This window comes from Silurus meridionalis, chromosome 9 (genome assembly GCF_014805685.1).
Source record: "Silurus meridionalis isolate SWU-2019-XX chromosome 9, ASM1480568v1, whole genome shotgun sequence".
Taxonomy (NCBI): Eukaryota; Metazoa; Chordata; class Actinopteri; order Siluriformes; family Siluridae; genus Silurus; species Silurus meridionalis.
Window position 1 is genome coordinate 3,360,826 of NC_060892.1, and position 25,253 is coordinate 3,386,078.

At 38.8% G+C, this 25,253-nt stretch overlaps 2 protein-coding genes across 3 annotated transcripts; both read right to left on the reverse strand.

Moving 5' to 3' along the window:
- Nucleotides 1-1,902: 1,902 nt before the first annotated feature.
- On the reverse strand, nucleotides 1,903-15,611 carry LOC124391743 (vacuolar protein sorting-associated protein 4B-like). The gene is made up of 11 exons (XM_046858535.1): nucleotides 15,378-15,611; nucleotides 13,450-13,561; nucleotides 12,064-12,208; nucleotides 11,913-11,971; nucleotides 11,712-11,831; nucleotides 9,207-9,363; nucleotides 8,904-9,052; nucleotides 8,727-8,808; nucleotides 6,888-7,107; nucleotides 3,828-3,965; nucleotides 1,903-2,183 (listed from the first exon to the last, which is right to left on the reverse strand). Exons 1-11 carry the CDS (start codon nucleotides 15,396-15,398, stop codon nucleotides 2,082-2,084), a joined length of 1,305 nt encoding a protein of 434 aa, XP_046714491.1. The 5' UTR covers nucleotides 15,399-15,611; the 3' UTR covers nucleotides 1,903-2,081.
- A 932-nt stretch (nucleotides 15,612-16,543) lies between these two features.
- On the reverse strand, nucleotides 16,544-25,176 carry ankrd29 (ankyrin repeat domain 29). Of its 2 annotated transcripts, none has more exons than XM_046856874.1 (10): nucleotides 25,042-25,176; nucleotides 23,544-23,654; nucleotides 23,323-23,421; nucleotides 22,218-22,316; nucleotides 21,535-21,633; nucleotides 20,770-20,868; nucleotides 20,560-20,658; nucleotides 18,282-18,377; nucleotides 17,693-17,791; nucleotides 16,544-17,136 (listed from the first exon to the last, which is right to left on the reverse strand). In XM_046856874.1, the coding sequence occupies exons 1-10, from the start codon at nucleotides 25,051-25,053 to the stop codon at nucleotides 17,053-17,055; spliced, it is 897 nt and encodes a 298-aa protein (XP_046712830.1). In that variant the 5' UTR covers nucleotides 25,054-25,176; the 3' UTR covers nucleotides 16,544-17,052. The 2 variants fall into 2 exon arrangements, with proteins under 2 accessions (XP_046712830.1, XP_046712829.1); XM_046856873.1 differs by lacking the exon at nucleotides 25,042-25,176 and adding an exon at nucleotides 24,692-24,938.
- Between the last annotated feature and the right edge of the window lie 77 nt (nucleotides 25,177-25,253).

Below are 25,253 nucleotides of genomic sequence, written 5' to 3' on the forward strand. Positions count from 1 at the left end.
CTTCAGTGCATAGTGAGGACTGCTGAGAGGTTCATAGGGGTCTTCGTCCTCTCTATCCAGGACATCTTCCATACACGCAAAGCCTCTACCATTGTGAAGGACCCATCTCACCCCTACCCGTCTGTTCCAGCCCCTGCCATCAGGCAGCATGTTCAAAGTTCTGAAACTGCTTCTACCCCCAAGCTGTCAGAGCCCAAACACCCTGGTGCCACCCATGACCTTGCTTCCATCTCCCTAAGTGTGCACTGTGCACATTAATGGTCACTCAATAGACATTAACACACTCAGCCACTTTACTGTGCACTAAAAATGCACATTGGACATTGTAGCACATCTGCAAACATCTGCACTCAGGGACTTTAACTGATTACTACAGATGAATTAGAACACTGACGGCACCCCAGGCCTCCTCACCTCACCCACATCAGCACCTGACTTTACTAACACCCTTGTGGCTGATGAACACAAATGTCCACAAGCACACTCATAAAATGTGGTGGAATATCGTCCCAGAAGAGTGAAGGGAATTATAATAGCGAATTGAGGCTAAATGTGGAATGCGGTGCTCAAAAAGCACATACCATACTTATGACCAGGTGTCCTTAAACTTTTGGCAATATCTTCTTCTTCTTTCGGCTGCTCTCATTAGGGGGCGCCTCTTTCAAACCAAAGTACCCGCATGTCTTCCCTTATCACATCCATAAACCTCCTCCTTGGTCTTCCTTTTTCTTCCTTCCTGATGACTCCATCCTCAGAATTCTCCTACCGATATACCCCATGTCCCTCCTCTGCACATGTCCAATCCATAATACTACTACAATAATGTCAAGATTCGGACCAAAAAACTTGATCTATTGCATTGTGTAGCACAGGGGTCACCAACCTTTTTGAAACGGAGAGCTACTTCTTGGGTATCGATTAATGTGAAGGGCTACCAGTTTGATACACACTTCTGAAATAAATTTGCTCAATTTACTTTAATTATATGTTATTATTAATAATTAGTTATATTCATCTATATTTTAATATTGTCATTTTTAAATTCAAACCAATGCAAGTGTGATTTTGTCAGGGAACCACCACCTCTCTCCAAGACTCTAACTCTCACTCAGCCTCTCCCTGCTCTAATCACCTACACCTGTTCCCCATTACCTTTCCCCTTTATTAAGGTCCCGATTCCACCTCACTGATGGTCAGATTTACTCGTTGCCATGAGGGATCTACCGGACTGCCTACCACTAGTATTCCCCATACTTCCATGCTCCTAGCTCCGCTTCGGAGGATGCGCTTAAGATAGGTTTGCCTTTAACGGTTCACATTGGCGATCAACCCTAGAATACCCACATTATGGGTTCTACCCGCTTTCCGGTTCTCCTCAAGCCTCTGCCTTGTATATGTTTAGACTAAATAAAGACAAGGTTTTTAACCATACTCCGGTTTCCGACTCTTGGTCTGTCCGTGACAGATTTAAAAAAGAATAGCAACAAAAAAAAATTGATGCAGTTTACTGGTAAGTGGCTCTATGGTGAGCTATTTTTAGAATAGGCCCACGGACGACTCATGTGGTCCACGTTGTTTGTAGAAGTGTTGGAAAATCTGCTTATTGAAAATGTAACATTTGATTTTATTTCGTAGCAAAGAAATGAAATGAACTGAATGACTTAAAAGAAGATTCGTTTTGATTAACGATATTTAAAGAACCAAGTCACTAGAGTAATCCGATCTTTCCATCACTAATGTCCTGTACTGTACACATAAAACATATGGGGAGTGGAGGTTTAGTAGTTAAGGCATTGGTCTTTGGATCGTGAGGTCATGAGTTCAAATCCCAGTGAATCGTTCTGGATGAGGGTGTCTGCCGTAAATGTAAATATGCAGCTAGAGAAGAAAAAAGACAGCAAGTGCCCACATCCAGCTTATTATTCCCACCATTATAACATCCACATACAATAAATAAATGATCTCGTTTCCCTGTTTACACCGTATCGAGTAGGCAGATAGGTTCGCCATGCTTCATGCAAACTGAGTAGAAAAATAAAAGCGAATATAAAAAAGCATAAAACAAAAGGTTCTTGGTGTAGTTAGCCCTCTTGGCCAAAATCCTCAGTAAACTTCACCAGCTTCTTCAGGTCTTCTTCATTCACAGTAGGCTTGTTTTTTTCCAGCGACCTCAGCATGTCATCCTGGAGAACAGGGACACAATAAATAAACGACTGAGAGAATGAGTACTGCCATTGAATAGCTATTGCTGTGTTTTTTTCTGAATTATTTATTTCCAAAAAGTTTGGGACACTGTGTAAAATGTTTAGTCTGAAGGACGTGGTATACATGGTTTCCAAAAAGAAATGAAAATTATAATTTCTCTGAGCGGTTTTCCACTTTGCCTCAGTACATTTTAAACGAGCTTCGGCCCAGCGAGGATGGTGGCGTTTCTAGATCATGTTCACGTGCGCCTTATTCTCCACGCGATACAGATTTAACCTGTGTTTGTGGATGACATTGCAAACTGTGTTCACAGACAATTATTTCTAGAGGTGTTAATGAGCCCATGCAATGATTTTTAATGAGGGCCCAAAGATGATCATTCAATTAATTAATTAATTAAATTAACATCCAATATTGATTTTGGTTATTGTCCCTTGTGCTCAGAAATTTCTCCAAATTCTTTGAAACTTTTGATGATATTATGTGCTGTAAATGTTGATATTCAACTGTTTTGCAATTGTACATTATTCTGAAATTGTTCTTACTGACCTGTTTGATTAGTTGTTGCTTTTACTGTTAAATTTTTACTCTTTTAATACTTTTGTTGCCTCCTCCCACCTTTTTTTGAAACGTGTTGCATTTGGTAAATTATTATTTTTTTTAATGTTCTACTGTAAATAAAATATGGGTTTACCAGATTTAGAAATCAAAAAATGTTTTTTATTTAAATTTGACACAGTTTTTCAGTTTTTTTTAAAAAATTGGGGTTGGTTCTAATTATTAATTAATTACTTTCACACTAGTGTGTAGTTTGGATTGTGCTTTGCCTGCTATGTGGTGCAAATGCTTCTAATACAATGTACAAACGTGGTAACTTCTGTCCACTCTATGGACAAACAACTGTAGACACCTGAGCAAAAGAGCAAAACCTCCACTCTTCTGGGAAGATATTCCAGTGGATTCTGTGGAGATTTGTGGACATTCATTTAATGTCCACAAAGTGTGTGTGGTGAAGTGAACAGTCAGTGTTTTAATTCATCATGTTCAATAAAATTGAGTTCAAAATTCTATCCCAGGAGATCTTCCACTTCAACCCATGTAAAGCATATCTTCATGAAGCTGGCTTTGTGCACAGGAGCATTGTAATGCTTACAGAGGTTTGGGTCTCCTACTTCAAGTGAAGGGAAAAACTCATGCTATAGCATCCAAAGACGCCCTATAAAATTGTTTGCCTTCAAAAAATTAAGTGTCTTAAATCCTTTTCGTATGAATTATTAAACTTTGGTCAACTTCACTCACACACTTTGGTCAAGTACACCAACTTTCTGACACCTCATGTGTACAGTAAATCAACAATTGTCTTATTTAAGCCACTTGTTTATGTTGCATCAACTCAATTTTAATAAATTTTTATTTGTATAACGCTCTTAACTATGGACATTTTCTCTAAGCAGCGTTACAGAGTTAAAGAGGTTATAAAGTTGGTATAAAGTTTGTAAAGTAAGTATTACGGTATATATAACACCCTAGATCTAGCACCCATAATGTTCTGATGCTCAGGTTTGCACTCGGGTATTAAATAATCCCCCCAAATATCACGATATTTCACATTTTGTGCTCACCATGCTGACGATGGGCTCCAGCAGTTTATCAGATTCCACGTCTACCCAAGTCATCTGTATCGCGTTTGGGTCAGATGGAGAGCAAGGGGTCAACAGGTCATCCACTATTACATCGTTGTTCTGAGATTTTCCACGGACCTGCACATAAAAGCAAGAAAATCATCTCATTAATGCATAATACAGAAATCTGCACACACTCTCCTGAGGTTTAATTGTGTCCTTTGTGGTATTTAACAGACGTCAACAGAATGGACAACTAAAGATCCTCGAAAAATTATATTTCAAATCCAAGATCTGATTCTCTCAGGGAATTGATTGCTACATGTGCTGCTTTGAACGCATTAGGGCCACAAAGGTTTAGAAATTACAGTTAAATGTCCCTATCTTTGGAAAGGAAGCATTGTTTAACATCCACGCCCTCTGGGAAGCCCCCAGGGCCAAACGGATTAAACTGTGAGTTTAGTAATACCTTTAAAGACATTCTCCTAGATCCTTTAATGGCTATGGTTAACCATTCTTTTGATATCAGTAGTCTGCCTCAATCGCTTAGAGAAGAAAATATTTCCTTTATTCTTAAAAAAGGGAAATATCCTGAATACTGCGCCCCCTATAGGCGAATATCCCTAATAAACTCTGACCAAAAGTCGCTTTCTAAAACATTGGCCATGCGTTTAGAAAAGGTGCTCCCTTGCATTGTTGGAGACGATCAGACCGGTTCTGTAAAAGTCCAGAACTCCTCTGATAATGTGAGAAGACACATTACTTAATTATTTACACAGTACTTAATATTATCCAGCTTTCTTGGCATGCTAATAAACCTGCCCTCGTGCTTTCTCTGGATGCCGAGAAGGCATTGTAATCAGGTGGAGCGGTCGTATCTATTCTATACATTTGAAAAATTTGACCTATGCAATAGAATTGGGAAAGAGTACTTTATAATACTACAACACGCAGCGGCTCGCACTAATGGTATGAGATCTAGCAACTTTTCTCTTCACCGTGGGAATAGGCAAGATGACCCTCTCAGCCCACTGCTTTTCGATATCGCGATCGAACCATTAGCTCAGGCATTAAGGCAGAATGCTCTAATATCGGGTGTTTCTGTTGGTAAAAAAAGAAACATAAAATGACTCTCATGCAGACGATGTGCTTATTTTTCTGTCTAAACCACAGTCTTCTGTTCCTTACCTGATTAATGCCATTTCGTTATTCGGTTCTTTCTCGGGTTACAAAATAAATTTAGCAAAGTCTGAGGCTATGCCGCTGCGATCTCCAGCATCTATACCAGCTCTGACAGAACTCTTTTTTCATTCCAATGATCTCCCTCTGGTTTCGTCTATTTGGGGATACGCATAACTCCTGAATATACTCAAATGTTTAGTGCTAACTTCCCTCCTCTTCTGGATACCATCAAGGCAGACGTAGGACGCTGGTTTCCTGGTTGGGGAGGATCGCCCTTATTAAAATGAACATTACACCCAGGCTACTTTATTCTTTACAAATGATCCCTATTCTGCTATCTAAGAAGGTTATCAAAGTGCTTGAAGGCTGGTTGAGTTCCTTTATTTGGAGTTAAAGGAAACCCTGTTTAAAAATGCCAAAACTGCAGATGACCGGTTCTGATGAGGGCTTGGATTTTCCGAGCATTAGACTGTATCAATTGGCTGTTCATCTTCGGGTGATGGCAGATTGGTTTAGATCAACTGAAAAATTTCCAGTCCCTTCTGCACTAACCCTATTACAATAAATACGATCAGAGCATGGCGATCCATCCAAACCTTCATCTCACATCTCCTCTTACACCCGTTCGAGGTAATCCAGACTTTCTGACGGGATTCAGAGATGGTGGTTTTACAGCATGGTATACACAGGGGTTAGCTAGGCTAGGAGGTCTATTTAATAGGTCCTTTGCTGTCCTTTCAGATGGTACAGAAACACTATATAGCCTACTAAAAGGTGAATTTTTCAGATATCTCCAACATTTTATTGGTACTTATACAATATTATTAACTTAAAATGCTACCTCTGATGTAGAAAGAGCATCTTCATCTCCACAAGAATCCAAGACGTGCTAATCGCTAATTCATAACAGCTCTCTTACATCCCATGCTACTAAGCAAGCTTGGTAAAAGACCTAGGTCTCGCTAATGTGTGGCAGAAATGATTCATCATCATACACACAACACTTGTTCTTAAAAATAAAATAGATCCCCATGTATCCCCCAAACTGTTGCAAATACAAATCTGAGAATGGTTCCAGTGTTTTTGGTCATGTGTCAAATTACAGAGTTATTGGTCTGGTATTGTGGATGATCTGTGTGTTATATTTAATGTTCCAATTGAATTAGATGTGCCTTCTTCTTGGCCTCCCAGATACTCCTATTTCCAATATCACGCATGGAAGGCTTTCAATTTACTGACCTTTGCAGCTAGGAAAAATGTCTTCTTGATCTGGATTAAGGACACGGCTCCAACAAAAAAAGTTTTGCCACAATATTATTATGGATGTCATTCCTAATTAATACATTTTTTGCATGTCACACTGTTCTACTAAAACCTTCTTCAAGATTTGGGACCTTTACAGGGGTTCCCCAACCCAGTGTAAGAATACTATTTTTTGTTTCCTTGCTTATATACTTGCTTAATTATTTATTTATTCATGTTCTTTTCTCCTATGTTCACGTATGTGCTGAGCTAAAGGGTTTTTTTTGTTTCGTATAATTAGTTCAAAGAAATTTATGTAAAAAAATATTATTTAAAAAAAAAGAAATCTGCACACACAGTATGTCACATGTCTTCTCAGATCACCTCAAACTAAACTCGGACCGTGTCCCAAATTCAGGAACTGTGTCTGTAGGAGGAAAACATCAGCAAAAAGTTCCTCATCGACTCAAATACCTGGTGAAATTGAAACTTCCGGGAAACTGAACAATGGGAATTATCACCAATAATTTATACAATAATCCAAATTCGAATCATTGTTGTATTTGGTGAAAGGAAAAAAAAAAAAAAAAAAAATCAGACTAATGCTTTAAACTTCATAAACTTCTCCTCGCTCACCTTTTTAAAGTGAGTGGCTGACTGCACTTTGCGGATGGGCTGCATGAGGGCGTCCCTGACGATGATGCTGATGTCGGCGCCTGAATAGTGCTCCGTCTTTTGCCCCAGCGTGATGAAGTCGTCTTCGGAGAGGCTGTTCGGAGTCGTACCGAGGTTCAGCTTGAACATGAACGATCGTGCATGCTGCTCAGGAAGAGGGATGTAAATACGCTTCTCAAACCTGAGCCAGAAGAAACAGAGCAGAGAAGCACAAAGACTGAGATTAGTGCCTGTCTGTCTATCTGTCCATTTCTCAGAGTTTCTTCCTCACCACTGTCACCTCCCACACACCCAAATTAGTCCTGTCCCTTTAGGAAAGAACTCCTACTATTAACTCATTATGTGTATAAAAAGACACCAATCACAGAATCAACCTCTTCCATTCAAACCTCTCCACCATCATGGGCAAGAGCAAAGAGCTGCCAAAGGATGTCAGGGACAAGATTGTAGACCTGCACAAGGCTAGAATGGGCTACAAGACCTTTAGATTTTTGCTTTAGCTGTAGATTTTGGTCACTGTCATGCTGGAAGACCCATCCACCACCCATCTTCAGTGTTCTGGCTGAGGCCAGGAGGTTCTCATCCAAGACTCTACAGCATGGGCCCTGTTCATGTGGTGAAATCTTCCTGTACCCTTAGCAGAGAAACAGCCCCAAAGCAGAATGTTTCCTCCTTCATGTTTGATCATATTCAGCATTTCTCTGCATCCAAACACCGCGAGTCGAGTCGATGGCAAAGAGCTCAATTTTGGTCTCATCTGACCACATCACGTTCTCCCACGTCTTCTCAGAATCATTTAAGTGTTCATTGGCAAACTTCAGACGGGTCTGTTCATGTGCATTCTTGAGCAGATGGATTTTGGTGTGTTACCAATGGTTTTCTTGGTGACTGTGGTCCCAGCTCCCTTGAGATCATTAACAAGCATCTTCAGTGTAATTCTGGGCTGATCCCTCAACTTTCTCATCCTTACCCAATTAGGCGAGATTTTGCATGGAGCTCCAGAGCAAGGGCAATTGACTTATCTTGTATTTCTTCCATTTTTGAATTATCGCAACAATGGTCTTCCTCACCAAGCTTGTTGCTGATGGTCTTGTAGCCCATTCCAGCCTTGTGCAGATCTACAATCTTGTCCCGGACAAGAGGTTCATTCTATGATTGGTGTCTTTTATACCTAAATTGATATTAGGAGTTCTTTCCTAAAGGGACAGGAATAATTTGTGTGTGTTGGAGTCAGAATTCTTGCTGGTTGGTACGGGATCACTCAGGTACTTATTTCACTCGATCAAATACAAATTCATTTATATGTAATATAATAGTTTTTTCTGTTGTAATGGGGGTCGCCAACTGTCGTCATGGCACACTCATTAGGGATGAACTTATAGGCACTTAAGTATAAATTTTACACATATTTCTAACCTGTTATATTTCTGTAAAGCTGCTTTGGGGCATTCAAACATTGAATTGGATTGAATTGAATCAAATAAAACTGAATCGAATCAAATGAAATCGAGGTTCAAATAATTGAACCTCTGGCCTGTTCATTAGGGATCTAAAACTTTATCAAGATTTCCTTCAAGTTGTCTACACTTACATGTTACTGTTTAACTAGCAGTTTTTATTATTATTTCAGAACGTAGATAAAAAAAAAAAAATTAAAAAAAAACCACAACATTTAATTAGAACAACTTCCTGATAATCCTGTAATTTTGGAAATAAAAAAAATCTAAGCCATAAATTAATGAAAGTAATTTCATAAATGAATAAATATCATTTCAGTGTCAATAAATACTGATTTCTTGCCTTCTTCTGATGGCAGAATCTAAAGTCCAAGGTATATTTGTTGCTCCAAGCACCAGAATTCCTTCGTTATCGTTTCCAACACCTATAGAAACAAAAAAAAAAGAAAAGAAGTACAGAATGATATACTGTATGCTCATGAATGTAAAACACCAGTCCTGTTTCCACCCCTTGACTAACCCTGCATCTGAACCAGGAACTCTGTCTTTATTCTGCGAGCTGCTTCGCTCTCGTTATCACTCCTGGAGCCACACAGAGAGTCGATCTCGTCGATGAAGATGATGGAGGGTTTGTGTTGCCGAGCCAAGCTGAACAGGTTCTTTACCAATCTGCAGGAGGAACATGCAAGGATTATTAAGTGTAGAGATTATAAGCCTCATCCCTTAAGGTTCATACATAATAAAAAGACATTGTACTTATGATTAGGTTTCAGAGTCTGTATCATGATCATGCTTCTCAAACAAGTTCAGGACCAGGACTTACTTCTCACTCTCCCCCAGCCATTTGGACACAAGATCAGAGGAGGAGATGGAGAAGAAGGTTGAATTGTTGGCTTCGGTGGCCACTGCTTTAGCCAGGTATGATTTCCCTGTACCTGGAGGACCAAACAGCAAGATCCCTCTCCATGGAGTTCTCTTTCCTGGGAGTGAGAGATTGCACAGTTGGTAAAAACTAAACAGAAGATCAAACACTATTAAATAACGATTCTGTGTATTCCTCCTGACAAATGCTTTAAAGTCCAAGCTTTGTATTTGGTTCATATGAAGATCCACCCCAATGCTGTATTGCAGAACCTGTGCATGTGCTTTGTTGACTTTTGCTGAATTTACATTCTCGTCATTCTAATAGACTTTATTACAGAGGGTTCTCTAGACACTATCTGACACAATGCAAGTGAGCAATTATATAGTAGTGGCATAGAAATGCTTTTTTCTGGCAACTCTTCCCCGCTGCTGATTTTATTCTCATCTTCTCAGTGTGGAAAGTCAGAAACAGCTACCAATGGTGTTTCAAATTAGCATGTATTAGACTACAAATTGCTTAAAGAGGATTTTTTTAGCATCCTGTGGAATTTTCTTAGCTGAAATCTTTCATGATACGGTACCATGACTTTACAGAACAACGGTTCCACTCCTTTATTTTGAGTATTGCTTATCTACGATGGCATTTTAGTGCCATATAAAACAAAACAACAAAAACTCTACGATCATGAGAATAAAGTCTTAGCAATACAAGAATAAAGTTGCAATATTTTGAGAATTGTGAAAAAACGTTTGCGGTTTTGCATAAAATACATATGGAGGATTTGGTTAAGCAATAAGGGAAAAAGTATTTTGGCACATCGGCATGGAGTAAGGATTATAAACAAACACTGCAGTGGTTATGTAGGAAGCTTTATTCATTCAGAAGAAAATATTTAGACAGACATTGAGGAAACTGCCGCTTTTGTGTAGTCTGAAATGGCTGTGGTCGACTCCAAGGATATTGATGGTTGCCTCAGCGTGTTACTCGAAGAGGAGATGATGTTTCTTAACAGACTATGAGGATGGTCTTCAAAGAAACCACCCCAGTACCTCACTCGGGGTCTCAGCGAATTGTGGAGTATAGGATTCATGTGACAAGCTCGTAATTTTGACTTTATTCTCAAAATATTTCGACTTCATACTCGAAAGTTAGACTTTTTTTCTTTAAAATATTATGACTATTCTCGTATTGCTATGACTTTTTTAACAAAAATTGAACATGGCAATAAAACAGTCATACTTATAAACATATTTTAATCTGTGGATGTCTTTATCACCTTTTCGTAATTTGTTCAAAATCTTTTTTTCAAATTACATATTTTTCGACATTTTCTATATATATATATATATATATATATATATATATATATATATATATATATATATATATATATATATATATATATATATATATATATATATATATATATATATATATATATATATATATATATATATATATATATATATATATATATATATATAGTCACACTGAAGGCATCAAGGGCTATTTGACCAATAAGGAGAGTGATGGGGTGCTGCGCCAGATGACCTGGCCTCCACAGTCACCGGACCTGAACCCAATCGAGATGGTTTAGGGGTGAGCTGGACCGCAGAGTGAAGGCAAAAGGGCCAACAAGTGCCAAGCATCTCTCGGGGAACTCCTTCAAGACTGTTGGAAGACCATTTCAGGTGACTACCTCTTGAAGCTCATCAAGAGAATGCCAAGAGTGTGCAAAGCAGTAATCAAAGCAGAAGGTGGCTACTTTGAAGAACCTAGAATATGACATTTTTAGTTGTTTCACACTTTTTTGTTATGTATATAATTCCATATATAATTCCACGTGTTAATTCATAGTTTTGATGCCTTCAGTGTGAATCTACAATTTTCATAGTCATGAAAATAAAGAAAACTCTTTGAATGAGAAGGTGTGTCCAAACTTTTGGTCTGTACTGTATATATATTTAGTATCCAGCGAATTCCTTACAGGCGTAGACTGAATACAAAAGGTTTCCTTGATACCTAAAAAACCCACTGACTATTCAAGCAGAAACACTGATCACAATCAAACATAACCATTACATATTCATGAGCGAATAATAAAAAGCCATGTTGATAAGGTGATACTCTTGTCACTCTTGACTTGTGTTCAACCTGCATAAGTTCTAACACACCACCCCACAGCTGCTCCCTCTACTGGCTTTCAGCATTCAAAACACTGATGCTTGCCTACAAAGCCATAAAATGAACCTGTACATCAAAACTCGCATCTCTCCTCATACTGCACCACTCTTTTTCAGATCTTCTAGAACTGCTTATTTTGTACTGATGAATGAAGATCTACCTCTTCCAGAAAAACTTGAACTAGCACTTAAGAACTGATGGTATCTCAAGTCTGTAACCTAGTAAACCAGTGTCGAATCAGAATCTTACCATGTTTTTTTTTTTGTTTTTTTTATTTACCTGTGAAAAGGTGTGGAAATTTAATGGGTAGAATGACGGCCTCTTTCAGCGCCTCTTTGGCTCCTTCTAATCCAGCAACATCATTCCATTTAATGTTAGGCTTCTCCATGACGATGGCACCTGCAAAAGGTAACAGTTCCTAATATCTTCACAATACACAATACAAAAATGTTGCGTTGGTTGAAACTAAATGTCACACACCTTGAAGCTGATTTTGCAATTTCTTCTTCTCCGAGTTATCACCATCATCACTGTCATTCCTGTGAGAAATTGCATTCATGGTTAATGAAGAGCACGACTGATCCTATTGTTAGTACATTCACATCAGCTGCTTTGTGTGGCGAGAACTCACCCTTTGTCGTTGGACACTTTGACAGGCTTGACAGGTGGTTGCGTTTCAGCCTTTTTCAGATATTCCTTGAGCTGCTCAGCTCTATCCAGATAATCTTTACACTTTGTCCTGATGCTTTGCTTGGCCTTTTCGCCCTGAGCCTTGTCTGGAAGACAGCAGCAGAGTCGCGTTTTATTTCGAATGTAACATTCCACAGATGACAGATAAATGACTCCATTCAGGTCGAGTTATCAGTAATCTAGCACCTGATTCACACTCATCTGTTTCCTGCTTGGACGCGTTCACGTTTGTTTAAAGATCGGATCCCTGAGTCACGAAGAATACACAAATCAGCTCATAACCGTAGACAATTTTCTCGAAAACGCCGACATAATCGGTTATGGTATGAGTTTTAAACAGAGATCAGTTCTGACCATAAGAGAGTTTTTCCTCAGTTGCCTTTTAAACGTTTCTCACATCGGAATTGAAAAAACTGCTTGTTCAACCACCACATCACGTCACTTGTGCGCATCGTAAAGCCATTTCTCGTTGATCGAACGAACCGTGAATGCTTTGGTACGTCCGTTTAATTGATGGTGTACAATTGTTTGCCGTTTTCCAACATTATTTGCTACATCGCTGAATTGTGCAGATGAACGGCACTAACGAAGGAGAGCGAACGGCTTCTGACCAACCAATGATCACATCGTTTTCTAAAGCAGGACCAAGGTGAATCTTGTGAACCTTCATGTGAACCTTCAATTTTTAGAAAAACAACCGGGAAAAGAACGAACCCTAGTACAGTACAGTAAAAGTGTTAATCCTGTCTGGTCTCTTGCAATCAATATTCCCACATACAGTAATGTGTACATTTGTGCTGTAGATCCCAGACAGAAGAATGTATCCTTTTCAATCGTTGTAATCCAAACCGTATTTTACATCAGGAAATAACATTTTTATCATCTTGCTTGTGAACAATGACAAAAAAGGACTCGTCATTCTTTTGAGAGATGAAGTAAGATTTGAGAGAAGTACAGGCTTCTGTAAGTAATCCATTGTGTTTTGCTGCTTTGCTTTATTTAGTAATTCACTTACTGGTAACTGTAAAATCTGTAAGATCTGACAAACAAACATGTTTGACACTTATCTGGTGCTCAACAAACCAAAAACTCCTGTCATGAAATAACTTTTATGATGGTTATGAAAGTCTAAATGGAACCAAAATGTGAGACTCGTGAGGTTCGGTAACCAGAGCCCAGCTAAAACAGGACAATAAATCTCCAACCTGGAGAAATTCACAGGACGCTGAATTATATTACAAAATGAAAGCGACCCGAGATTAGACGTGAAGGTAAATACGGTCGAGATGCTTTTAATCCACAGGATTTATACAGGAGTTTCACTTACATTTCACCACATGCAGAAAGTACTGAATGGATTGCTCATAGAGGCGCAAAGCTTCCTTGTAGTTTTTGGCTTTGTCCTCCTCTGAAGCCTTGGTGGCCAAGTCGATGGCTTTCTATCACACAAAAAAAGGAGAAGAACTTCAGTGGGTTTTTTTTTTAGAAAGTTCACTCTTGGGTTTGACTGAACGACAGTCATTGGAGAAAAATGTTGAGTAAAAAAAAAACAAGTCTCCTGCCACCACCATGAAGCGCTAAACACACATTTATACTAATGTGACTTTGTGAGAACTCAGTGGTTAAGATCATCTTAACCTTTTATTATTGTTCTGATCAGAAAATTTGTTGTTTGTGAGCGCTTTTAGCAATAATCACTGTCCTACAGACTTAAAATGTGAATTTATATGTTAGTGCCTATGCGTTTACCCCTAATAAGAGTGAGCTAGTGGCAAGTGTGGCAGGGAAAAACTCCCTGAGATGGAATGAGGAAGAAACATGTAGAGGAGCCAGACTCGTCACCCGAATGCCCACTGATTATAGTTTTATCATTGTTGAGGTGCACAGTGGTCCTTAGCCATTGGAGCAGACTGTTTATACAGTCAAATCCCAGTATCGCTAAGCTGCCACTGCTGGGCCCCTGAGCAAGGCCCTTAACTCTAAACTGCTGAGTTGTAAAATAATGAGTTAAATATAAGCAACATCGTATATCTGCAATAAATGGACATTAGGTGCAACCCAGATGAGGATGGGTTTCCCTCGAGTCTGGTTCCTCTCAAGGTTTCTTCCTTATGCCGTCTCGGGGAGTTTTTCCTTCACCACAGTCGCCACCGACTCACTCATCAGGGACAAACTTACACTTATAAAGAACATCTTCATTTTTTATCACCACATTATCTGTGTAAAGCTGCTTTGTGTTTTAACAATGTTCATTGTTAAAAGCGTTATACAATTGAATATACACTGGATGAGGCTTCTGCCAAAATGCCATAAATGCAATCAATCAGTGTCTTGCTTATAACATGGGTAATTGGACTGACTTGAAAAATGTGGGTATAAATGTATTTAGTGTCGTCTCACTTCACATCACAAGTCACACCGGCCCCCTGGTGCCACCATCTGCACCATACCCCACCCCCAGGCCACATCACAGACCTGCCTATGACTGCTAAGCAAATCAATTATGATCAATGCAAACTTTACAAGCCTGAAAAGAAACATTATTTAGAAACTCAATAAATATCAATAATTGTCGCATATTTGGATTCAAAGACATCAAAGAAATCCTCCTGTATCGTGTTAAACCCCGACACCCCTAATGCCCATAGCCTGGCTCCAGAGTCATGGTGAAATTATGATAAACCACAAGATCTTTACATTACATTTATGACATTTGGCAAATGCTCCAATACAATCATGTCATCTATACAAGTGAGCTTTCAGGGATCCAAGCCTTGTTCAAGGCCCAGTGAAGGCACCTCGGTGGTGCTGGGATTTAAACTCACAACCTTCTGATCAGAAATTAAACATTTTAACTACAGAATCACAAATTGTAAGCCCTTTTTTTGTAGTGAAAAGAGAACAAGAAACTGTAAGAGAACTGGTTAGACAGGTTTGGATACATGGCACATACCAGAACACAATAATAATAATAATACAGAGTCAGGCTGAAGTTCATGTGAAATGTTTCTCATGAAATATATAAAAGTATGATTATATAATCGATTATAGACTCATATGAACAATGTGACCCTATATATATATATATATATATATATATATATATATATATATATATATATATATATATATATGTATGGCAAATGTATAAAAAAAACACAAACCAACTACAACAGTAATTAATGATCTGTTCCATGTCTTTTACTCTCATTTCACCCCATGTATCCTTCCGCCTTCCCCGGACAGGTGACTTACCTGTAAATTATTATTTGCCATCCCAATCTTGATGTTACAGCCAAACTTTTCTTTCTTGAACTAATAAAAGAAAACGATTAGAAGACTTTATAAATTGTCCTGCAGCTTACACCATTGTTCCACAAACACTAAATACACTGGTGAAAACATTTCATTATATTTTCAGCGTCTTTTTAGTCTCAACTTATTTCCCCCACTCTGTTCGGCGTCTCCACTTCCGTATTGATGAGGGCGGGGTGGCGCTTTATGACGTCACATACTCCGAGCCAATCGGAGTGAAGGCACCTTACCTGACTGCTTCTTCAAAAACGTCTCCTTTAAGTAATCACCTGTAATTCACACAGAATGCGTTAGGGGCTTATAAATACTGAACATTAATTTTCCTGTAAAATACAATAAAATAATAAATAAAATAAAATAAAATAAATAAGATAAGATCCTTCATGAGCATTTATAAGCATTTTCTGAATGTCTACTTTATCTCCTATAGGGCACACAGAATTCATTAGAGGTTTATAAAAATATTAGATCCAAGGATTCTTTTATTCTGTATTCTTTTATTCTTTTACTTATTATAAAATAATATTAATTATTATTATTAGCAGTAGTAGTAGTAGTAATAATAATAATAATAAACAATTCCTTAACATTTATGAGCATTATCTGAATTTCTTATTTATCTTCTATAAGTCACACAGAATTCAGGGGATCATAAATATTCTACAACTAAAATACTTATTATTTTGTAATTCTGTAATAATAATAATAATAATAATAATAATAAAAGGGTTCCTAGTGATTACTTTACAATCCTGTAGGGGGCAGTGTTATGATCTGAGGTTGTTTCAGTTGTTCAGGTCTAAAATTAGTTGACTAACCTGAATATACTAAAGGACCAGGTTTTTCAATCAATGGATTTTTCTTACCAGGATTAATCGAGCTCAAATCATGAAGGCACGGTTCATTCGACATCTAATTCACATTGGCCACTACAGATCCTCCATTGAGAATCCTTAGGATTGTCCTGGTGAAGACTTTACAACATGGCCCAACTTCCAACGTCCAACTCTGGATGGAAATAAATGTTGTGACATCTCCTACGTTTATCGAGAAAAATGTCATGATGAATGCGGTCCCACAAAATAATAGTGTTTGACTTTTTTGGATTTCATTGCAGTATTTATTTCACAAATATACAGTTTGACACACTTTTCACAGATACATTTTGCAAAATACTTTACAATATTTAAGCACCAGTAGTTAAACAAATTCAAATACCAAATGCAATAACTGTAGTTCAGAAAAACACAGCATAAAGCTTCAAACTTAAACAGCTATATGATTGTGGGTGAGTTATTATGGATAGACCGGGTTTGATTTTTCTTTGCTATGGTTTTCTTTGCTATAAAAATCTATGGTTGCACCATTTTTGTAAGATATAGCAGGGATCTTAACTGCACCATCTTCAACAGTAGTGTGGCATGCCAAATTAAAATGAATTTACAGTTTTTCCACAAAGATGCTGTTTGTTTGCAATCATGAATTTCTTGTCGACGGTTTTTAAAGCTGAAAATAAAATCAGGCACCATTTTTGGCTTGGTTTTTAGTGCATTTTTAGGTCAGGCAAAAGAAAAAACAAAGGCTATAAAACTCTAAAGGCCAAGAGGAACAATCATCAACTTTCTCCATTTAAGAACTGCAGCCGCAGAATCCTCAGGATGCGCTCGTTCTTTGTGAGATCCTCTGGTAGCTCATGATTCTGTTGAAACATGAAAACTTATTATTAGAAACATTAATACTATATACTCAAGACATGATTTATGTAACCTTTCTAGAGTTATTACACTTTTTTGTTACACTATACACACTGTGGATTGCTTCTGGGTGGCACTAACAGCTTTTTCAGAAAGGAAGAATTTCAGGACTGGGAAAATAAAGGTGTTATTTGAATATTGTCCACTAGATGCCGCTAGAGTAACACTATCGATGAATCCCAAACTTGTATTGTACATACTGCTGTTCATTGTTTTGAGTCATTTGATTTGACTCAGTTCTTCTGCTTATAATAGTTAATACAAGTTAAAATAAATATCTCTTGGGTATCTATCTATCTATCTATCTATCTATCTATCTATCTATCTATCTATCTATCTATCTATCTATCTAAAGCAATCTTTTGGCCACACCTCCTTAACTGTGTCTGATATGTACAGTGGCCACGCCTCCTTCACTGTGTTTGATTGGTGCAGTGACCACATCCCCTTCACTGTCTGACTGTATTTACCAACTTCTGCTTCATACACACCATCACACACCTGATTGCGTAAAGTAGGATCGGCATTTGCATTCAGCAGAAGCTTCACAGTTTTCAGATCTCCGCCCATGACAGCAGCATGAAGCACCGTAGAACCATTCTAAACACACAAGCCAGTATTTAATGTAAAATGGGAAAAAATTATGCCCGCACAATTCAGATCTGTAAGAACAGTAGGACACATAGAGTGGTCCTGATTTCTTAATATTTTGCATGTTTGTCACACTTTAATGTTCAGATCAAACACTTTTTCACACAGGGCCATGTAGTTTTGGATTTTGTTTTCCCTCAATAATAAAAACCTTCATTTAAAAACTGCATGTTGTGTTACTTTGTGTTATTTTCTACTAATATTGAAATTAGTTTGATGATCTTAAACATTAAAGTGTGACAAACATGTAAAAAATTAAGAAATCAGGGAAGGGGGCAAACACTTTTTCACACCACTGTACCTTGCACACTGCTTTCAGGTAATTAGGTTTTGATGGAAAGTGCGCTATGTAGTAGGTGTAGATCATCTCCCAGGCAGGAACAATTTCACAAATGTTCACACGAAACACATTTTGTACATGAACAGCATGGAGTCCTACCTTCAGAAGGCCAAGAGACGGGCTGAACTTTAGAAGCTCCTCTATGACGTTATAGTGTCCGTTGTGTGCAGCTTTGAACAGTGCAGTGGAGCCGTCCTTTCGGCAGATAATTAAAAAATATAATAATTATGATTAAAACTTTTTTTTTTTCCAGACAGGGAAAAATAACAAGGGGGCTTGTGACAAGGGACAAGGGGGAGTGTGTGAAGAGAAGTGTCTTTACACAACTTTCTCATCTCATCTTCAGCCCAATCATCTGTCCTTTTCCTCACATGTTGCTAATGTGACACGCTCTTGTTGGTTTCTTTTCTACAACGTCAGAAGGATTTAACCATTTTTATCCAAACCGGATGCTCAGACGATTGTTCAGTCTCTCATCATTTAAAGACTGCAACTCAATGATCCTACTCAATGATCAACCTGCCCGAATTCTCCCACACCACCCCACTGCTGGGCATTTCTCCACTGGCTTCCCATAGCTGCACGTATCAGATTCAAAACACTGATGATGCCTACAAAGCAAAAATAGACCAGCACCTTCTTACCTCAAAGACCTTATCACTCCTCACACTGCACCACGCTGCCTGAGATCCTCCAGCACTACTCGACTGGTCCCACCTTCTCTCAGGGAAGAGAAGAGAGAAGAGCCTCAAGCCTCTTCTCTGTTCTGGCAACAAGGTGGTGGAATGAACTTCCCCTAGAAGTTCATTCCTTCACCACTTTTGAGAGAAGGATTTACCACCTTAACATACACTTTATTGTCAAAAGTATTGGGTCACCTGGTCATAAGTTTGCTATGTGATTTTTGAGCATTGCATTCCACATTTAGTCTCAATTTGCTCTTAGAATTCCCTCCACTCTTCTGGGAAGATGTTCCACTAGATTTTGAAGTGCTTATGGATATTTGTGTTCAGCACTGATGTAGGTGAGGAGGCCTGGGGTCTACTCAGCATACCAATTCATCCCAAAGGTATTCAGTAGGGATTAAATTAAAGCTCTATAGCAGGCCACTCAAGATCTTCCTCTCCAAAGCATGTAAACCAGATCTTCAAGAGCTCACTTTGTGCAAAGGAGCATTGCCATGATGGAACAGGTTTTGGGTTTCTAAGTTCAAGTGAATGCAAAATTTTATTATAACGCCATCTAAAGACGTCCTGTACGATTGAATGCCTCCAGATTTGTGGTTACAGTTTGGAAAAGAACCACATAGAGCAGGAAAGGTCAGGTGACCCAATACTTTTGAGATATAGTGTAGATGGCTTTATTTACTCCACTCTGAAGAAGCTGCTCATTTCAAGCAAAGTCAAGTCAAGAACTGTCATTTCAACCATGTATAGCTGACGCAGTGAAACGAGACAATGTTTCTCCAGAACCCTGGTGCTACATAAAACAACAGGAGTAGTATGGGAATCTTTGCCATTCATCAAATAGAGCCTTTTTTTTTTTTTAGATCAGGCACTGAAGTTAGATGAGAAAGCTTGGCTTTCTAAGGCTGTCCGATGGGGTTAAGGTCATCCAACCATGTCTTCATGGACCCTGATTTGTGCAGAATACCAAATCACCTTCTCTAAACCTTTCCAAAACCATTAAATACAGAATTTTCTTGACTTGGTTTGCTGTAGAATTAAGATTGCTCTTCAATAGAAGAAGGGGCCGAGCCTGACCACCAAAAAAACAGCCCATACCATTATCCCTGCTCCACCGAAGTTTACACCTGGAACAATGCATTCAGCTAACATCCGCCAAAACCTGGTCTCCCCCATCAGACCCAATGACTGGTCACACCCCAGCCTTTGAACACCCATTCCATTAAGCTCCTGCCACACAGTTTGCGTGCATCAATGGTAGGGGAAGTTCAGAACTCTTGAGCTATAGATTCGGCAAAACGTCTGCGACTTTTACGAAACATGAACTCAGCACTCGGTGCCCCTGATCCATGAGTTGTTGCTGTTCCTAAACACTTTCACTTTCCAATAATAGCACTTAGAGTTACAGGCTTAGGAATATCTAGCAGGGATGAAATTTCATGAACTGCAAAGGAGGAACCCCATCACAGTACCACAGTTGAATGCACTAAGCCGTCTCACAAATGTTTGTAATAGCAGACTACATGGTTAACTGCTTGAATTTATACACCTGAATTCAAGAGGTGTGTCCCAATACTTTACCCTACTGGTGTGTATCTTATGTACATGGCTGCATTAGAAAGGGAAAACGTCACATAAATTGTTGGCCGTGGTATTATTATTTTGCTTCATTAATAAAATGAGTGCCATACGTTTCTGAAAGCATCTCGTTCAGCGCCACGCAGTAGCAGAACTTTCACAACTTCGCTGTGTCCCATCTGGGCTGCTATCCACAGGGGTGTGGTGCCATCCTGAGACAAATAGCACATAAACCAGACATCGAGAGAAGAACTTACAGTGTACAAGAACTCTTGCTGTAGACACGATGCATTATTAAGAGGATGGGGAAAGGATCCTCTTACCTCACGAGGCTGGTTTACTTTGGCTCCGGATGACAACAGCTGACGGACGATGGTCACATGACCTTCCTGAGAGGCTAGAAACAGGGGAGTGGCACCGTCCTGAAATGTGAGAGAGCACACAGTGAGTGTCTACTAAGCAGTGAGTAAACATCTATAAACTATAGTGAAATGTATATTCAATTAAGCTCTACATTTTGGAACAATGCACCAACTAAACCAATGTAAAATGTTATAGATTTTATTAAAATATTATCTGATTATACAATAGCTTATTGCATGCTTTCGCTTCCCAAGGGGCATTCGATTGCATCTAATGGGCTTATCAGGTGTCAGCCCAAAATACATTCCCAGCAGTGTTATGACAGCAGTCTGAGACTCAACTCGCTGAGACGCAACTCAATTCGTTACTGTACTTAAGTAGCTTTTTTTACGTACCTGCACTTCACTGAAGTATTTCCTTTTGTGGAGACTTTTACTTCAATTTCACTACATTTCAAAGTCAAATATTTGACTTTTTATTCAACTACATTTGGCAAAATCAGTCATTCCTTTTTATTTATGAGGATAAAAACTGGTCAAACACGCAGCAAATCACCAATCAGGGTCGAGCCTGCGCTCTTTGGATACCTAAGTACAAGTGAAAGTTTACTTTCACTGAAGGAATTTATCTCTTCTTTAACTCAAGTACATGGTTTGTGTACTTTGTCCACCACTGCACCCTACAGGCTGGTATGAATAAGTTCAAATTGAAGAGAAGGCACTAACACTAAGCTGGTCATGGATGTTGGCTCCATTCTTGAGCAGCGTCTCCACTACTTTGGAGTGACCACTCTGGCAGGCAGAACATAGGGCCGTACCACCGTCCTGCAGAAAGTAACACAGCATAAACACACCACTTTTATGAATATAATTCCAAAAATCTGTATTGTGTTCTGTTGCAATAAAATAGGATGTTAGGAAGAATTCACTTATCCATGCACAGGGATCATGCTAACCTTCTCAGTATCATTTTAACACCTTAACAACAATATGACTTGACAACTCCCCCCAGTATACACCCTCGATATAGAGAATTTTACGCTGTTTCATTCGCAAAAAAAACTTGGTGACTTTATCTATAATAGAGGATGTAATCTGTGTAATTAATGCGTATCCATGCTGTCTGGAGCTGTGCAGCTGAAGCAAGTATAAACTCACAGGTAACACTGGTCAGCAGATTTACTGCCTCCTAATTACTAAGGGTTGACTCTCTGACTCACTTTTTTCCAAACTCTTTGTCTCATAAAAAGCAGACTATACATTTGTGCAAAGGTTTTATTAAACATTCTGTGAACGTTTGTGCGTGTATCTCATCCCCAGAGTGATGCATGCTGACTGATGAAGATCCATACACAGCTATGAGTTTGTAATCGAACTGCATAATTACACACACTTCATCTCCTGAGTACCTTGGTCTGGAATTCTGTGGAAGCTCCGAACTCAAACAGGAGCTTGACGATGTCATTGTGCCCCTGCTGTGCTGCGAAGAACAGGGCTGTAGAACCTGTCTAAAGAAACAATCAATCACACACACACACACACACACACACACACACACACACACACACACACACACACACAGTTTGTCTTACTGACATAATTACTGCCCCCATTTTCCACCACTTGTTTATCACCAGATAACCTCCACAATAACCTCAGTAGAATAAAATTGTTCTTTCCTTTTTGTTCGTCTGTTTGTCTGTTTGTCTGCTGCACTTCTTGTTTGTTTGGTTATTTGCTGCACTTACTGTTTGTTTGTTGCTTATTTTTTTTTGCATTTTGTTTGCTGCATGAGTTGTTTTTGTTTGTTTGCTGCAATTATTTCGTTTGCTGCATTTATTTACTTAGTCTTTTTGTCCTTCTGCTGCACTTTTTGTTTGTTTGGTTGTTGTATTTCTTGTTAGCTGCATTCATTCTTTGCTTCATTTTTGTTTGTTTGCTGCAACTCTGCGCTAGCTTTTGTTTTTGCTTGTTTGCTGCACTTTTTGTTTGTATAAATGTTGCACTTTATGTTTGCTTGCTTTGCTTAATGTTTTTGTTTGTTACACTTTTTGATTGTTGAAATTCTTGTTTGCGGCACTTTTTGTTTGTTTGTTGCACATTTCCTTTATTGCAAGTTTTGTTTGTTTGCTACACTTTTTTGTTCGTGTTCTGCATTTATTCTTTGATTATTTATTAGTATTTTGTTTCTCTTCTGCACTTTTTGTTTGCTTGCTACACTTTTGTATTTGTTTGTTTGTTGTTTTCTTTGCTTTTTTTTTTTGCAACACTTATTTGTCTACAGTTTTTGCTACAATTATTGTTTGTTTGTTTGTGGCACTTTTGTCATTTTTTAGAGGGTATGTGTTTGTATAAAAAAACATACAAACCATTTTTGTACATTAATTATGCAGGTGTTATCGACCCTTTCAGGCACTTAAAGTACTCATCCTAATCGTCATAAAAAAATCCCACAATCAGTCAGATCAGCAAACCTTTCAAACAGGCCATACCTCATCAACCCAGCTGCCTTACCTCCCTCTGCAGGTTGATGTCAGCCCCTTGCATGATGAGCTCCCTCACACAGTCATAATGGCCACTGTAGGAGGCCACCATCAGAGCTGAGGTACCATACTGGTCAGAAAAGCATAAGCATAAGCTATAATTTGAAGTAAGTATGGTGTTAGTCTGTCTTTAATGAAGTGTATGTCCTGAATGAATAATTGTAATAATGAATGTAAATGAAGCTCTCATACAGTGTCTTTGCAGTCGATGTCCACACGGCCACTGTTTAGCAACAGCTGAAGAAGAGCCAGATTCCCCTTCCTGGCTGCCCAAAACGCAGCGTTCGCCAAGGGTGTTTCCTTCTGCAAGGGATAATATTTGTGCTATTAAAACATTATATGAATAAAAGTTTCTGGACGTTTGACCATAAGATTGGTATGTGCTTTTTGAACATCAGATTCCACATTTAGTTCCCATTTTCTGTTATCATGACCTCCACTCTTCTGGTAAGAAGTCCAAGTGGATTTTAAAGTGTTCTGGTGGAGATTCTTGTAGATTTATTCAGCCACAAGGGTGTTAGTAAAGTCAGGTACTGATAGAGGTAAGTTAAGGAGGCCTGGGTTGCAGTCAGCATTCACATTCATCTCAAAGCTTTATAGGAGATCTTCCCCTTTAGTCCATGTAAACCATATCTTCATGGAGCTGGTTTTGTGCACAGGGGCATTGTCATGCTGGAACAACACAACCACATACACAGGCGTCCTATACAATTGTTTGCATCCAAGTTTGTGGTAACATTTTTTTTTTATCTAAAAGTCAGATGTTTTAATACTTTTGACCATTTATTGTATATCTTGTGTTTTCCTTTGCGGACAGATGAGTTTGAAATGTTTTGTCTAGCAAAAGAACTTGTGGAAGATCGAAAATGGAAGAGAAGATGTTCGCAGACTGTGTCACCCCACAGTCAAGCATGAAGGTTGAAGCTTAATGGTTTGGGGTTGTTTTTGGAGCAGAAAATGTTGGAGATTTATTCCGAGTAAAAAGGAATCCTGAACCAACATGGCAACCATACACCATACTCCACCATACACCATGCAACACACACACACACACACACACACACACACACACACACACACACACACACACACACACACACATATATATATATATATATATATATATATATATATATATATATATATATATATATATCCACCCTAAACCTCCACTAGTAACGTTTAAGCTCTTTGACGCACATTTAAACACGTGTCTTCTGCGCCTGCGCACAAACCTGGCCGCGTCTCAAACCACAATGTCAAAACAAGCCGTGACCGCGCAAAAATCTCACGTCATTACGAGTCGCTATGATTTCACATGGCGGCGTATAAAATATTACCATCTCCCAGATGCGAGCATTCATCTTTACAATACGTCGTAGTATTTTTTTTGCCAATAAATAAATATAGTATGCGGTTCGGGACGCAGCCTAAATAAGCATTATTGCGAGAATATAAATATCCAGAAAAAAAAGATTTTAGATGAATAGTCCTGGTGCACAGAGCAGAGTGAGAGGCAGCAGGAAGGCGGTTCTCCAGCTCCTGTAGCCTGATCACTGCAAAGGGCGCATCTGAGATCAGGTTTCTATGGGCGCCTGAGAAGAACATGCTACATGAGCACATTCCCCTGCAGTCCAAACCTCGTTATAAATAATAATAATAATAAAAAAACAGCTAAAAAAGCCATTACCTTGAAAGACATGCTGAGCTCAGTGAGGTCTCATTCCGCCTGTGTGGGTTCCTTGAGGAGCTCAGAGATTTCAGGGATTTGGAATGACTTGCAGAGGCACAGACTCTCACTGCAGAACATGAGCTTCAGCGTCCAGCTCTCTCTCTCTCTCTCTCTCTCCACCACCTCCATTACATTGACTAAAACATAATGGTACTAATAAATTCATATGA